At 32.1% G+C, this 16,050-nt stretch overlaps 1 protein-coding gene across 2 annotated transcripts; it reads left to right on the top strand.

The window, feature by feature from the left end:
- The first annotated feature begins 1,115 nt into the window (after positions 1-1,115).
- On the top strand, positions 1,116-15,263 carry LOC140822755 (pentatricopeptide repeat-containing protein At4g04790, mitochondrial-like). 2 transcript variants are annotated; one of them, XM_073183619.1, is made up of 17 exons: positions 1,116-1,544; positions 1,657-1,704; positions 2,000-2,620; positions 3,429-3,608; positions 4,022-4,086; positions 4,843-4,950; positions 5,163-5,276; positions 10,144-10,239; positions 10,316-10,414; positions 11,246-11,365; positions 11,974-12,078; positions 12,466-12,630; positions 12,707-12,834; positions 12,926-13,004; positions 13,101-13,318; positions 14,538-14,758; positions 14,888-15,263. In XM_073183619.1, exons 1-17 carry the CDS (start codon positions 1,244-1,246, stop codon positions 14,890-14,892), a joined length of 2,673 nt encoding a protein of 890 aa, XP_073039720.1. In that variant the 5' UTR covers positions 1,116-1,243; the 3' UTR covers positions 14,893-15,263. The 2 variants fall into 2 exon arrangements, with proteins under 2 accessions (XP_073039720.1, XP_073039719.1); XM_073183618.1 differs by having other exon boundaries at positions 1,117-1,562.
- Positions 15,264-16,050: the final 787 nt, after the last annotated feature.

The following is a 16,050-nucleotide window of genomic DNA, read 5'->3' as shown; positions in this document are numbered from 1 at the left end:
TATCTTTGTTATGCATTTACGAACTTTAGCATCATTACCAAAATTGAGTCTACCCCTACCCCTGTATGCATATGTTAAGAAAAGTATTCATTTAAAGGGAATTATATTGATTTCAATTATTTACTTTAATTTGTCTCTTGTATCCAAATTCCTAAATCCATGCATTATCATTTATGAATGTTTAATCTCCTTTTTTAAAACTTATGTATTCTTCATGTGATTAATGAATAAAAGAAATGGAGGGAAAAATAGATTGCTAAAAACAATTCATAGTAGAGACATGAAAGCTAGGCGTCGATGCTGCGGAAACAAGAAGTAGAAGAAAAGATGAACATGATTTAGAGTAGCACTTATAGAGAAGGATTTTGATAACAAACATTTTTTTGAATACAGAGGAGAATGATTAAATATTGTAGGAAGATATGAAAGCACGATTGAAAGAGGAAAAAATTAAGATTTTGGGTTAGGTTAGTTGGGCTTTAGAAGGTCAGGGCAATTTTGGAAAAATTAGGATTAGATTTCTAATTGAGGGTTAATTATCAAAGATTAAGGTAAAGAAGGTTAAAAATCAAAAGAAAATGGGAAAGAAGGTTATATATCTAATAGTCCCGAGTATCTGATGCTTGAGTAAAATATTGAAAATACTAATTTTTTCAATATTTATTATTAAAATAAATATAAATATCCATATCATTTAATTTTTTTTTTTTTTGATAAAAATCGATTACATTAAAAATTTGATATAAATATATGATATTTGAACATTAATTTTTTTAAATATCATACAAAATATAATATTTTGAAAATAAAATTAATTTTTTTTATTAATATCAACATTTGATTACATGTTTTGTGTTCAATAATCATATATTAGTGTCAAATCTAATATAGTCGGTGTTCAAATATCATATATTAGTAACATATTTTTATGTTTTGTATCGATTTTAATCCGAGAAAAAAGATGTGAGCTCAGACAGGACAAACATATTTTGCTTCCGAATCAAAAAATATAAACACGTGATTTTTCTGAGAACGACTGAACTGCAAATTTACCTCAACCGTCTGTATCCAAATGAGTCCAGCTTGAACACACGCTTTTTAAGATCGCATTCAGTTCAACCTCTGAAATCAAAGAGAAAAAAGAAAGCGAAGGTCCATTTATGGAGTACTAAAGCATCGCCTTTACAGAACTGAAAACCCAAACAAACCATTTCCCGCATGCATTTCACCGTTATAAGCTCACATGCCCGCCTCAACGGCCGAAAACCTAGTGTATCTCTTCCGCTCTGCTGCTAGATTATCTCTCAATCGCTCCAAAACCTCCGCTGCCGTCTCCAAGAAGAAGCTCTCCTCTTCATCTGTCGCCTCTGCTGCCGACGACGCCGCTCTGAAAAAGTACGTGTCCTCTATTAACTCATCCTCACCTTCGGTCTCCGAAGCAACCAAACGTCTCGTCAAGACCTCTAAATCGCCGCCGTCATCTCGTCCTGCTGAGATTTCTCATTCTACTCTCCATGATATTGTTAGCGAAGGCTTACGACTAGGTTGTAAGAATGGCGATGGTACCTTCTGCAATCGCAGTCTTTTCATTGATGAGCTTATTTTTTATGTTCTGAGTCTCAGGCTCTCATTGCTGTTTTTTTTTTTTTTACACAGATGAATCTGGAAAGCAGCTTGCAACAGAAGCATCTAGTTTATTGTATGGTGGGTATCTTTTTTAATATTATGCCGGGTTACAATTTTTATCCAGGAGAATGTAGGGGTAGATTTGTAGTATTGTTGAAATGATGCTGGTATTTTATGTCTTTCTATAGCAAATTTTATTTTTTTTTCTTCTATTTTCTCTTTCTTGAAGAATTATTTTAGAATCTTAGTGTTTGCATTGAATATTCTTACTACCGTGTAAAAACATTATCTTTGTTGGATCTAAATGCTTGAGCTCCACGGCCCTACTTTTCCAACTCATTGTAGCTATGGAACTTTTCCTTTTAACTGGCAGATGAACTGGACTTGGATTGGGATGATCAATCAGAGGATGAGCAACCGCTGGGTAATGTTTTGACCTTTCCATGGATGGCAAGATTGTCAAACAACAACATATCATTTCGAAGGAAAGAAGTCTCACGAGGGAGGAAGCAGAAATGGGTTTTCAAAAACACACAGACTTGCCGCTTTGGTAGGTTGGTCAAAATGTGTGGAGCAAAGCTTGGGCCAGATGCTACCCTCGATATATTTGGGAGACTTGGACGGGAAACTGGCTTGAAGGAGTACAACGCCTTAATTAGAATGTGTATAGAGAAAGCCAGGGATGCCACGGATGAAGAAGTCTCCCTCGAGCAGATCTATAAGGCCCATCAAATTTTCAAGTCAGTGAGGGAAACAGGCTTTAAAATTGAAGAAGAAATGTATGGACAATTTCTGATGTATTTGATCGATTTTGGTATGGTTGAAGAATTCTTTTTCTTCCTTGATCTCATCAAAGACGAGAACCCTGAAACACTTTCACGATTATCTTATTATGAAATGCTGTTGTGGATTAGAGTCAATAACGAAGTAAAAATACAAGAACTCTGTCGTGCTTTTGTGGATGATGATTCTGAAGATAAATTTTATTTTCGAGGTACTTTTTCTTCTCACTACGGTTGCTTTAGTTTTTTTCCTGATTCTCTTCATTTTGTATCTTTCTTTCTTGATGATATTCTTTGCACTCACTGGTGACTGCTTGGTATCGTGGAGACCACGTATTTACTGGGACCAAGCAGGGCATTTTAGTGTGGAGGTCATGTTGTACTAAAGTGAATTGTTCGTAATGGTTCTGCCATGGTATTGATTTGTGGGATCTTCAATATTTCCTCTGTTTTACCTCCAAATTTAAAATTCAGAGGTTAACTGCTTGTGTTGTCTACTAATCTTCAAGGTGAGTGAACTATAATCCAATTAAGCTATGTTGAGGAGGACAAAGTGTTTCTGTAGCCCTTTTTGCAAGTGGTTATTGTTTCAGCGTAGTATTTTTATTTGAATTTCCTTTTACTCAGTTTTTTCATGATTTCGCTGTAAGATAAAGTTTTTCATGCCCTAAAGATGTATTTATTTTTGTCTGGAACATGTTTGTTCGTTTAGCACTGGTCATACAGAGACGGCTTACTCATTTTATCTACAAGTAGGGTGCTGGAGGATAGAAAGCTCCCAGTCATATCTTTTATACTTTCAGCCATAAAAGTCCTTAAATTCTGCTGCAATTTAGTTTCTTCTTCTCTTTTATTTTTGAAATTGAAATTTGGCTAAATTTCGAAATTAAAATTTGGCCAATCATCTTTCACAAACAGCTATCTCAATTTATTATATTTGATGTCCACTTATTTGATTATGGGTTTAGCTTGTGTCATATAGACATAATTTCTAATCCTGGCATTGCAATTATCTTGCAGAAAATATATTGTTGGCGTTGTGTGAAAGCAGCCGAAAAGAAGAATTAATTACACTATTGAATACTTTCGACATAACTAAAGTTACCTCAGATGTACTTTTGGTGAATATCTTCAAGTCCCTGGGGAAGTTCTTACTGGAACCTGTCGCTGATAAATTCCTACTGGCTTTGAAAAGCACTGGTTAGTATATGATCAATAGATTTTTGGATAAAGGAATTTTCAATAAATTTACTGATAAAAAATCAGTGTTTCTTAGACACAATATTTCATGTTTTTATCTGGAATATGTAATCCATTTTTAAAAAGGTATGCAAAAAATACCATATTATGCAGAAAAGAATCTAAGCAAGTAAGAAAAGATATCTACAAGTAATCTTGGAAAAAGTTTTTAAACTGTCGCAACCATTGAATGCATCTTGGTGCTGCAGTATAGTTACATAGTTGTCCATTAAATGTATCCAGTTTGCTATCCTCGGTGTTTGGAATGTCTAATATATGATTTTTTTACTTCTGGGTTGCCAAGGGCTTTGAGTGACATACATTCCCAGGCTTTTATTTTATAGTGCAAATGTGCTAATTTTGCTACATTGCAGATATGAGTGCGGAAAACATTTCGAAGTTCATCTATGAATATGTAATAAGCATTCCAAATTTAGCGGTGAGGAACCTTTCATGAATGTTACTGGTAATTTGTTTATTCCATGGATTTGAAGCGATTTTGCTTAAGACAGTTTGCTCCATTGTGAAGCATGTTGTTTTGAAGTATTTCAGCTATCACATAGTCTTACCCATACATCTCCACCTTTATCAACCGTTTTGGCTTATCTTGTTCAAGGATGAACTTCAGACAGTGACATATTTCCAGTAATTTAAGTGGAACTCCGCTAGTCCTTGGATCGTATTAGCCAGTAACTTCTGTTATGTTGTCTCTTCACGACTGAATGAGGAGCAACAATTATGCAGTAATGTTAGAAAAGCTAAGCATATTAAGTAGTTAATTTAAAAATAATTGTGAATGTAAACTCTTGGCACAGACCAAGTGATGCCATATGCATTTAACATATTTAATGTGGTCGTTATCCATTCATGAGAAAAATGTCCTACTTCTTGCTACTCAGTTCATAAATCATATTCAACGGCCAAAAGAAAGTAGTTTCCTGTTTGGTAGACAATCATTTACCACATTGTTTTTATACGTAATTTTTTTTTTAGTTTGGGATAGTTTTACATTTTATTCGTGCTTATTTTCTTCGATAGTGGAGATCCATGATGAATATAGGTACCTGATGTGTATAGGTTGGAGTTGGTGATCCTTTGTAGATTCTATGTTGGGTTTGATGCGCACGGCTTTCTTCATTGGATTTTCTCTTTTTTAATTATATCCTCTGATGTTATCTTTTATTTGTTGAGGTAGGTCGACAATGTCATCGTAAAATTCCATGGATTACTTGCCAAATTGGAAGTTTTACCCACTTCTGCGCAATATGAGAAGCTCATAAGATATTCTTGTGATATCCTCAAGGTATGGCCCAATGCTTATAGAGCTAATTCAGATCAATCTAAAGCCCTGTGAAGAAAAAAATTTGCTAAGTCAGCTTTCTGCCTACATACTCCTGTCTAAACAAAACTTACTTGGTTCTGAACTTAGTGCTGCTGCATCGTGTCTGGAGTTTTCTTTGTGCATTGTAGATCCAATTGCTCAGCTAGCATGATTTACTGTTAAATTTTGTTTAGGTACACGAGGCACTCAGTTTAGCTGACGAGGCTTGGAAGTCTGATTTGACTTTGACATTAGAGACATTTCATGTTATATTAGATGCATGTGACCGGAGCTGTGAATATAACATGGTATGTCAATTTATTTTTTTCCCTTCTTTATAAATCTTGATTTTATTACTTTCATATTCATCTCCTTGGTTTTCCTCATCGGTGGAAGAGCTTTCAAATGTCACTGATTGGGGGGATTCTTCAAAATTCCTTGCCTTTTAGCAGGATTATAATTTATTTTTTTTATAACTATTATTGTCAATTCAAAATATTTTGGGAAGAATTGCCCCTTGGTGTCGTCCTTTATTTAATGTAACTTGTGTTTTGATAAAATAATAAACTGGGCCAGATTTATCAAGGGTATGGGTATATTTAGGTTCCGCATGGTTTGAATGATAGGATAACTGAATGGTTGATAAGAAATTTAAAGATATGAATGAATAATATAGTACGATAAAATATATGGCATACTTTGGTATGACTTTGATGTGATGGATGATTTTGTATTTTATTTTATTAATGACAAAAATACCTTCCACTTTTCACTTTCTCCTCCCCACTAGACGGTTCTCTTCACTGCACTGCACATTTTCCTCCCTCTCTTCGCTCCTTTTGTTGAATCCCATCTCCCACCAACCATTTTCTTTCTTTGTTTCTTCTATGCTTCATTTTCTTGTGTAATTCACAAGTACATTTTCACATCCAAACCCCATGGTTGAGTCAAGAAGCCCCATTGCTACCACCCTCGAACCATTGCCCAACTGTCATTTTAGAATCTGCAAGTACCGCAATTTCCACGGGTCTCCTGTCACACAAGCTCGAATTTTAGAGGAGGGTTTGAAAAATTGTTTAGTGGCTGTCACACTGAAAATGGTGGCATTTCGAGCTTTTCAGAGGAATCTAAAGAGTTACCTTGGCTCAATTTTATGAATTTTTCTCTGTAAACAACCTTCACAACACAAATTTGGGACTGCATCTATATTCAAGAATCTTGCTTGCTAAGTTCATTTTCAAGAAATTGTAAAATAGTGAAGAGTGAACAAATAAAATTGTGAGGACTGAGGGTACACTGGGAAAATGATGGAAGAAGATGAACTATCACACCAACAAGGTGTGATAAATAATAAGGCAGGTAAGTAATCATGGATCTTAAAAATCAGTCTAAACATGAGATGAATTAGGATAATTTTATCTAATCCTTCATCATCCTTTAAACCAAACTTGGCCTTACAGTATCGATAGTCTGATAGATAGTTTTCTCGGCATGTACATAACCTAGAATCTAGTCCAACTTCAAAATCATTTTTATTTTTCTGTCAAATCATTTAAATAACTAGCAAGAAACACGTGCAATGCACGTAAATATTAATTATTTAATAAAAATTAAAATTTGATTTTTTTAAAAAATAATTTGAATAATTTTTTATTTACATTGATTTAGTCTTTTGTCATATTAGACAAATAAATTAGTTAAGAACTCATATATCTTACTTTCAAAATTGTTTCTCAAATCAAAATTCAAGCCATTGATTTTATGTTATATAATAAATTATAATAAGCATAATATATAGAACGTATTGAACTGAAACAAATTTTGAAAATATATATCTAAGCAATACGTATAAGGTATAATAACCTAAAAATCAACTAAATTATGGATTTTATAAATTGCATAAATCATAATTTGTATAAGTGAAGCACACTAAGGACAAATAATTATCAATTTAAAATATTTGTGACCAACTCATCAAAATATTATCAAAACTAATGAAATAATAATATTGATTATAAAATATAACCTATAATATTCAATTTAAATATTATTTAACCTCCTACAGAACTTTTTTACCTTTTGCTTTAGAATTATATATCATAGATAAATTAATTTTCATATACATTAGTTAATGAATAATTTTTTAAAAAGTATATAATTTATATTATGATGTTTGTATGTGTTTAGTAATTGTATATTGTTGGGATCAGAAAAGAATTTAGATGAGGATGAATAAACTCTTTAAAAAATATTTGCTATTAAAATTTGTTTTCAATCATTTTTAGGCGGGTGAAAGATTTTCTCAAACGGTTTGAAATATGAACCACATGAAAAGTGTGGAAGATAGTTCAATATTTCTAATGATATTTTCAACCGGTTGACAATCTAAACAAGAAGATATAGTTTGAAATGTAAAAACTTGTGAAAAGTAAAGACACGAGAATTTTGTGGATGCTCGGAGAAAAACACTCATACGTCACCCCTTCTTCCTCTGTAGGAAGGATTCCAATGAAAGACTTTGTCTGATATATAAATTTTTTTTAGAAAAGTGCTACTAAAATATTTAAATTTCTTATTATAGCTAACTCTCTTAATTTTTCTATCAGATTCATATTTTATGATATTATTAGTATATTAACATTCATAATTATTGATATAGATTCTACTAAATAATTTATTAAATTCTTTACTTTCAATTCTTAGTTAAAAAATTATAAAATATATTAGTATTAAATTTCATATTATTATTATATACTATCATGTTATTGTACTATTGCATATATAATTATTTTTTTATTATATCTTTTTGTGATACTATAATTTATTACTTAATTAGAAACTACACTAAAATATGATTACAAAATTGCATTAAAATCATAAAATAACATGTAGAAAGAAAATTAAAAGAATAATATATTTAAAGTTAGTATAAAGATGGATTATTTGAAAAAAATTAATATATGAGTTACATTTTATTCTTGAAATGATATAAATTATTACAATCAATGTATATTTTAGTGATAATTCATTAGTATTTGTTAGAATATTAATAGGCTACTAATTATATATTAGGTGGAATAAATAAAAAATTTTGATATTTCATTTTTACACTTACAAAAATTAGAAATTTACAAATATATCTTTATTGAATCTTTGGATTTGTATTGATGAGTAGGTCATTTTTATCTTTTGACAATTGGAAAACATGGCCAATTATCTACACTTTTGTAGGTATAGATAAAAAATATATTTTTATTATAAAACATATATTCATTTTTAATCCATAGATTTCTCATAAATTGTGTAGAAAATTTCCATGCATTAATCTAACAACACACAATTTAAGGGGATGATAGAAAATTTATAATGAAAAACGTTATTATTCTTTTTTACACCTTTATAAGTATAATAGTTAAATATATATTCTTTTAATATTTTTAACGATTTTTTTAAAATTAAAAAATCTGTTTTTTTAATATTTTTTCTAAGAATTATGCATCAAAAAAATGTTATTTCTCTAATGTATTTTGATTATCAAATATCTATTCAATTTTTATGTAACATTATTTTCAAAGTTTCTTATGTTACAATTTTCTATTAAAAAATAAAAATACTATTATAATTCTTATGTATTTAATGATTGTGTAGAAAATTTTCATGCAATTAATCTAAGAACACACAATTTATGAGAATAGTAGAAAATTTACAATGAAAAACTTTTTTATTCTTTTTACACTTTTATAAGAATAAAAGTTAAATATATATTATTTTAATATTTTTAATGAAAAATATATTTTTTTATAAAAAAATATTCTTTTAATATTTTTTGTAAGAATTATGTATGAAGAAAATATTTTTTTTCTAATGTATTTTTTATTATCGAATATCTATTCAATTTGTATGTAATGTTATTTTCAAAATTTCTATTAAAAAATAAAAACACTATAATCCTCATGTGTTTAATGAGTTCAAAAAATAAAAGCATCAATTAAATAAATAATCAATACATTACAAATTCAATATCCCAAATTTGTCCCTAAATTTTATATACTTTTTCCAGCAATGCCCATGCAATTTATATAAACAATACATAGTTTTTGGGCAATGTAGTAAAATCACAATGCAAAAACTTTGCCCCTCATCCATACTTTTATAGATATATAGATATAGATTTTGCGCAATTAATACAAACAATGCATAGTTTTTGGGCAATGTAGGAAAATCATAATGAAAAACTTTGCCCATCATTTATATTTGTATAGGTATATAGATATAGATACATTACAATAAGGCTCTAAAGTCAATTAATTATTAGTAATGATGAGACATTTATGTCCTATTTTTATCTTTACATTATAATAATAATAAGTTTTATTTTGTTCAAATTTGCATGAAAGGTATTTTTGTCAATGCACAATCGGAAAACAATGTCAATTATATATACTTTTATAGGTATATAGATTATCTGTGTGTTTTGTCTGAAAAATGGTGGTTTGATATCAGGGATAGTTTTGAAATACATGCATGTCCAGCCAACGTTCAAATGCAGATATTGATGACAAGTAAATGTTTTTTCCCTTATGAAAATGCATAATTTGGCAAACTGGTGAATGAAAATGTATAAATTGGCAAAGAGATGAATGTGATAGGATCATGATTTAAAGTTCTCAAACCTACATCTTCCAATCAAAAGAATACTGGGTTATAGTCTTGAAGAAAGTAAATTGTTTTGGTATAAGGCCTGAAGTTGAGATAGTAATAGGAAGACAAGTATGTGGTTAATTATTTTTGAAAAATTCTCAGTTCAAATTTTGTTTGGAAGTATGCATAGACCCCTTAAATCAAAGTCAATGAAATTCAACACCGAAATTCATGGATCATACTCAAGATTGTTCTTCGTTGTTTAATTCGAGGGCAAAAACCTTGAACTAATAACTTTGACTTTTGATACCAAGTTGGTCATTGAAAATATCAAGTCTTTGGATTTTGCTTCAAGCTTTAATATTCATAGAAGAATGAAAGGGTTATTTATATTAAGGATTTTCTACGTCACTGATCATTTTTTTTGTTAGACTTTAGATTTTCATTTTTTGTTTCTTTTTAATATAAATCAGTCAACTTTTGGAATTAAAACAACTTGGAATGAAGTTGATATTTACTCTTCCCATTTTTTAGGTTCATCAAATCAATTCAATGATATATCACCACAATCTGAAGCCAAATAATGAGACCTTCAGGATGATGATACAGCTATGCGTGAAGATGAAAGATGTTAGTGTCTCTTTTTTAGTGTGTTGTACGTAATTTGTTTCAGCTTCTATGGCTTTCATTTTACATCTAAATGCAGTTTCAGGGAGCTTATGGAATTATCAGTGATCTACTAACAATGAAGTTAATGCCAACAGCAAGCATGTTCAATGCTATAATGGCTGGATATTTCCGTGAGGTGGGTTAGTTCTTTCTGAATGCTCCAAGTTTTTGTTAAATGTCGATAAATAACCTTTGAGTGGCATATATTGGCTTGGACAATCCTCCTCCCTTGAGCTAGCTTTTGGGGTTGAGTTAGGTTCGAGTTCCAATCTTAACATGGTATCAGAGCCCGGGTTTCACCGTTATGTGTTGGACTGCCTATAATTAGGCCACCCGTTCTGCCCATAATTGGGTCATTTGTAAACTCCACGCTCCAGATGTTCATTCCTGGGCGTGAGAGGGGTGTGTTAAATGTCCCACATCGGTTAGATAAATAACCTTTGAGTGGCATATATTGGCTTGGACAATCCTCCCCCCTTGAGCTAGCTTTTGGGGTTGAGTTAGTCCAAGTTCCAATCTTAACAGTTTTCACCCTTGTATCTTAATGACCTGTTCAAGACATAGTGCTGGTTAAAAATTTAATTTATATTTGTACCTCAGTCATGTTGCAGTAGTAGATACCTACCTTTAAGACAGTTTTACCTCTGTCGTTTTTATAAGGAAAGTGATGAATATGAGCTCCCACTATTCCTTGGCCCTTGCTAAGACAGTTTTACCTCTGTCCTTTTTATAAGGAAAGTGATATGAATATGAGCTCCCACTATTCCTTGCTAGCTTTCTTAAAACTTGGTCAAATGATCTGATATCTGTTTTTGCCCATTATTGATTGGTCAGATCCCATTTGGACCCACTTGCACATCGGATAATTTTGTGGCTTGTATCTAATGTGTGAAACTGTTGGTACTGGGTTCTCCTTCAAACTATTATGCATTTTATTCTTGACATTCTGTGTTACCAAAATGTGCAGAAAAACACCTCTTGTGCTATGCATGTTCTTGAACAAATGGAAGACGCTGAAGTGAAACCAGATGCCATGACTTTTGCCTGTCTGATAAGTAACAGCCAGAGTGAGAAGCAGATAACTAAGGTTGTCTTTATTTTATGTGACAACAAAACTGTAAATTGTACATCTATGGAGGAACATTGTGGGTTGGGATCTCTTGTCAATGGACATTAAGGTTGATTTAATTAAAGACTACACGCTAGAAAAAAATAACTAAAATGTTTAGTGCTTATCACAAATTACTATTGTTTTCTTTTTCATGTACTGGACAGTTTATGTAAAAGTTGTGTATAATTTTTACTTTTTATGACCACCAATTAAAAAAATAACAATTTTCAATACCATATACACACACATCAAACTTTGAAATAAAGTTGAGTCGAGCCCAATTGGTTTTTTTAAATGTTATGGACCAGTCTAAATAGATAATCACAAGCTTGCATTTTATTTTGAGTTCTATCTATTTCTTTCTAATGCTTTATATACTTGAACGACATCATAGTGTCCCTGGATTTCAACATTTATTTTTATCTGCATTTAATCAGCGATTTTCTGCAATATTGATGTTATGTCCTGTATACAGCTCTTCTTACCTGGTTAACTAGTCCTTTAATGGGGAAAAATATTATGTTGCTAAAGTCATGCTACTTATAATTTTATACTGATGGTTTCTGTTGATGTTCTGCTTGTAGAATTATAATGACATGCTTGACTCGGGAATTCAACCCATAAAGCAGGTTTTCATGGCCCTTGTGAATGCATATGCTGCCTGTGGTGAATTCGATAAGGCTAAGAAGGTATGAAGTTTCTCTTTGGTTTCTGCTTTGGCTATGCTTTCCAATAAAATGTTCCTGATAATATACTTGCTGACTAGAGCACCAAACTTGTAGCTGAATGGAAATAATTGTGCTTTGTCTTAGCTAGTGAGATTAAGATTGGCTGACAAGGATATCCCTGCCAAAAAACTGTACATAAGGTGGGTTGTTCGTTAGGTGAAGAAGAAAGCCCCGTTTTATAAGCTGATCCCGAAGCCTTTCACTTTCTGTTTTGGAGTGGAATTTTTAAGTTCTCCCCTACACAACACAACAGATTCTACCTTACTAATTAGCAACAAAGTGGTCACAGGCTTGGATACAACTTCACCCCTGCATCCATTTTTTACAATATTGTTGATCTCTGTGCAGGTTATCTTTGACAAAAGAATTCCAGTGAAGAACTTTAATGAAATTAAGGGTGTTCTTGTTGGAGCTCTTGCATCCCATGGGCAGTTATCTGGTGCTCTTAAACTGTACGAAGAGATCAAAGAAGCTGACTGCCACCTGGACCCTAAAGCTATTAGATGTCTTATTGTAAGCTGCTTTGGCTCGTTTTATAAGAATCGACGTGTTTTGTGAACAAACTTATCAAATTTCATGATTTTGGCAGGAACATTTTCAATCCGAAGGAGAATTGAATAGATTGCTTCAGCTTCTCGAGGAATTAACCAGTTCACCTTATTGGGTTGATGCCTGCTTCAGGGTCATATCATATTGTGTTCAGCAAGGACATCTAAGGTTCTCTTTGCTTTTTCTTTGTCGTTTCCATGATGTTTGTTTCTGTCAATCCACGAGGTTATGATTGTTTTTTTTTTTTTTTTTGTTTCAGATCTACACTTGATTTACTCAAGCAAGTCAAGGATAAATTCAGCAACTGTCAAGTTGCTACAGAAGTTCTGTTTGATGAGGTATTGACCTTGTTTTTCCCATCATCTTGCAAGAAGCAGCTTATGAGACTTCATATCTTGAGTTTAATGTTCTTATTGACACATGTTATGGAGTAGGTATTTTGCTTTATTGTGGAGAAAGAGGGCAAGGACATGCAATTTGGTCTTAATTTACTTCAAGCTATTAAGTCCGAATTAGGTGTTCGCCCTTCAAGGAAAAGTCTTGATTTTCTCCTGAGTGCTTGTGTGAATTGCAAGGATGCCAAAACTACGTTTGCTATTTGGGAAGAATACAAGAAAGCTGGCCTGCCGTACAATGTTTTAAGTTTTGTAAGGTAGCGCATCTTGAATTCTTCTACTATTTACTACTTTCGTTTTAATCATCTAGGTTTTTAGGATAAAGTTTTACCTTTAGAGTCCTCTTCTACTGTCACCTGATTTTCGGAGGTGAGTGAACTAGTGAAGAAGCAGAGACCATGGGAGCCGCCAACTGTTTGTTCTTGCAATGCAGAGGCATCCAACATACATCTAATAGATTCAAGTTCAAACATTATCAATTTCCATCAGAATTGTTAACCGGAGTTTAATTCCATGATTGGTAATAATTTTGTGTTTGAGTTGGATTTCAAACTTTGAAAGTTTCTATGATATATTTTGAGAGCTATCTAAAGGCATAGTAGGTATGTTTGTTCGGTTCACTACGAGCCTACTAAAATACGAGTTATCATATGCCTTGATAAAATATTTTATAGTTAATTTCCCCTCAGTAGGCGTGGTAGATCATGCAGGGGGTGTAGCACCGTCTACCTGATACAACAATATTCTTGTGAACCCCCTTACTTTTCAGATCCTTTACTGAATGTTTTCTAGAATGCCTACTTTGATAGTGCTTCTTTACATTAGTTTTAGGCAGCCATTGGACAAGCATCTGGTTGGCAATCTTATTTGTCTATCAGGCAATAGATTTATCTTAAGATTACTTACTGCACAAACATGCAGTCAGTCACCACTTTCAAAGAAATCTTGCAACCCATATGTCGTGGATTGAGAAGACAAATATTGCTCCAGATGTCTGTCTAATCCCATGGCAACTTGCTTTTGTGCTTCTTGACGGACTTTCTTATCTGCTTCATATCTAAACTTGAAAGGGGAGAGGTATCCAAAACAGACCTGCTTACTTTATCCAAATTGTGATCGACACCTGCAACTCAATTTCTCAATATCCTTTGGAGACTCCATATCATTGGACCAATTCGAGAACATGAGTTTCATTCGTTGTAATATTCTGAAAGAGGATGACCTCCATGCTGGAATTGGAGTGATTTCTTTTTAGCTTGCAGTTATCACCCCTGTAAAATATAGAAAACATATATTGCACCACATTTGTCCCGTTTGCAGGGGTTTTACGCCCGATTTTAAAAAAAAAACGGGGTTTTAAATTATCCTGATTCTAATAATCAAATCCTATCTACAAGAGAAATATGATAATTCAGATTATTACAACTCATTGCAGATACTAAATTTTAATTTAGGTTCTCTGTTGAATGCTTGCAGGATGTACCAGGCTCTCTTGGCTTCAGGAGAACGAGTATCTGCAGCAAAAATGCTTAATAACATATCAAAAGACGACCCCCATGTCCTTTGCGTCATCCAAGCATGCCAAAAAACGTACCTGAAACCTTTATCTGTTGAAAAGAATCAAAAGAAAAAGAAGAAGGCATTAGCAGCAACTTTGGGGTTGCTAGATGGTTTAGAAACCAGACCGGGAAACAAAGGTACTAGTTTTATACGATTCTGTGAACTCTTCTTTATTATTTTTTTAGCATGTTCTTGTTATCTCCCACCTGATTATGCTTCCGTGTGAGTGAAGTTTTTTGAGTCGGCCAATGTTTTGACCTTTACAGGTTGACACAAACAACACTCGAGAGAATGTCTCGAGAAATTATGTGAAGATGAATTGACAGAAGAAGAAGAAGAGTGTGCTCTTAATGACTAGTCGTAGTATCACGTCAGAAATGTCATCTTGAATGAATAGGAATGGAGAGCTTGTATTTGATATAAAATGACTATTTAATTTAAGTCTCCAACCCGAGATTCTGAAAGCATAATGTGTCGTCGTTTTTTCATAATATAAGTTGTTCATAACATAAGAACGTGACATCTATTTGGATATTTTTCAACCAAGTATTCTTAATATATTTATCAATTGTATCTCAATCTCTAGACTCATCAACGCCTGAAGAATTCAAATTTTACGTGAAGCATATGCAATAATATCAATATCAACTCTTTCATTAAGTTCGTCCTCGTTTGGAATTTGAATCTCTTGCATATTCGTCCTCGTGTTAATATGATATTTTTTTGTTTTCATTTTTAGTTTATTTTCGTATTATATCAAAAGTGAAATTGACATATAGAAGTTATTGGATGATAATTAAAAACTGCTTTGATGAATATCAATTTAATTGGAACATTTTATACTTATATCAATGTTAGTCAATTTTAGTAAAATATCGCTTTAGCCCATGGACATATTAATAACGTATTACTTTTTTCTAACAACTTGAGCTAACTAATAGAGTGCAAATAAAATGTTTTCACGGTCGTATTTCCTTTTGGTTAGTCATATATACTATATGTAGCCTAGTTTCTATTTTAGGAGTATGTCTTTTTTTTTAATAATAATATATAAATTCGTTAACTAAATTTTAGAAAACGTGCACTCACTCTTTAAATAAGCGCGACAGAAAATTTGTTTGTAAAACTTGTAGGACCGAGAATACTTTCTAATTGGCTTAATAACGATGAATATTTGTTTTGTTGAGGGAAAATAAAAACAATAATTACATTTTAAAAAAAATTTCCCGATAAATTTATAATATTTTTATTTAAAATAAAGAGAAAATATACAAAAGGAAAAATGGGGAGTGATTTCCTCGAGCATCTTTTCACATTTTGGTTCTTTTTTTTTACCTTGAAACATTGTTGTTGGAATCTCAAAGACTTGCATTAGCCATTTTTCTCTTAGGACATCAACTTGCAACTCGTTTCCTTTTTAATGAAACTC

Source organism: Primulina eburnea, chromosome 2 (genome assembly GCF_022965805.1).
Source record: "Primulina eburnea isolate SZY01 chromosome 2, ASM2296580v1, whole genome shotgun sequence".
In the NCBI taxonomy this organism is placed as follows: Eukaryota; Viridiplantae; Streptophyta; class Magnoliopsida; order Lamiales; family Gesneriaceae; genus Primulina; species Primulina eburnea.
Note: the sequence above shows the minus strand (reverse complement) of the source record. Positions and strands in the feature narration are given on the sequence as shown.

What these genes read in the sequence shown, in the direction of transcription:
- LOC140822755 (XM_073183618.1), top strand. Translation starts at nt 1,244, where the DNA reads ATGCCCGCCTCAACGGCCGAAAACCTAGTGTATCTCTTCCGCTCTGCT. An exon ending in AGATAAATTTTATTTTCGAG is followed by an intron (nt 2,621 to 3,428) that starts GTACTTTTTCTT and finishes ATTATCTTGCAG; the next exon opens with AAAATATATTGTTGGCGTTG. An exon ending in TAAGCATTCCAAATTTAGCG is followed by an intron (nt 4,087 to 4,842) that starts GTGAGGAACCTT and finishes TTGTTGAGGTAG; the next exon opens with GTCGACAATGTCATCGTAAA.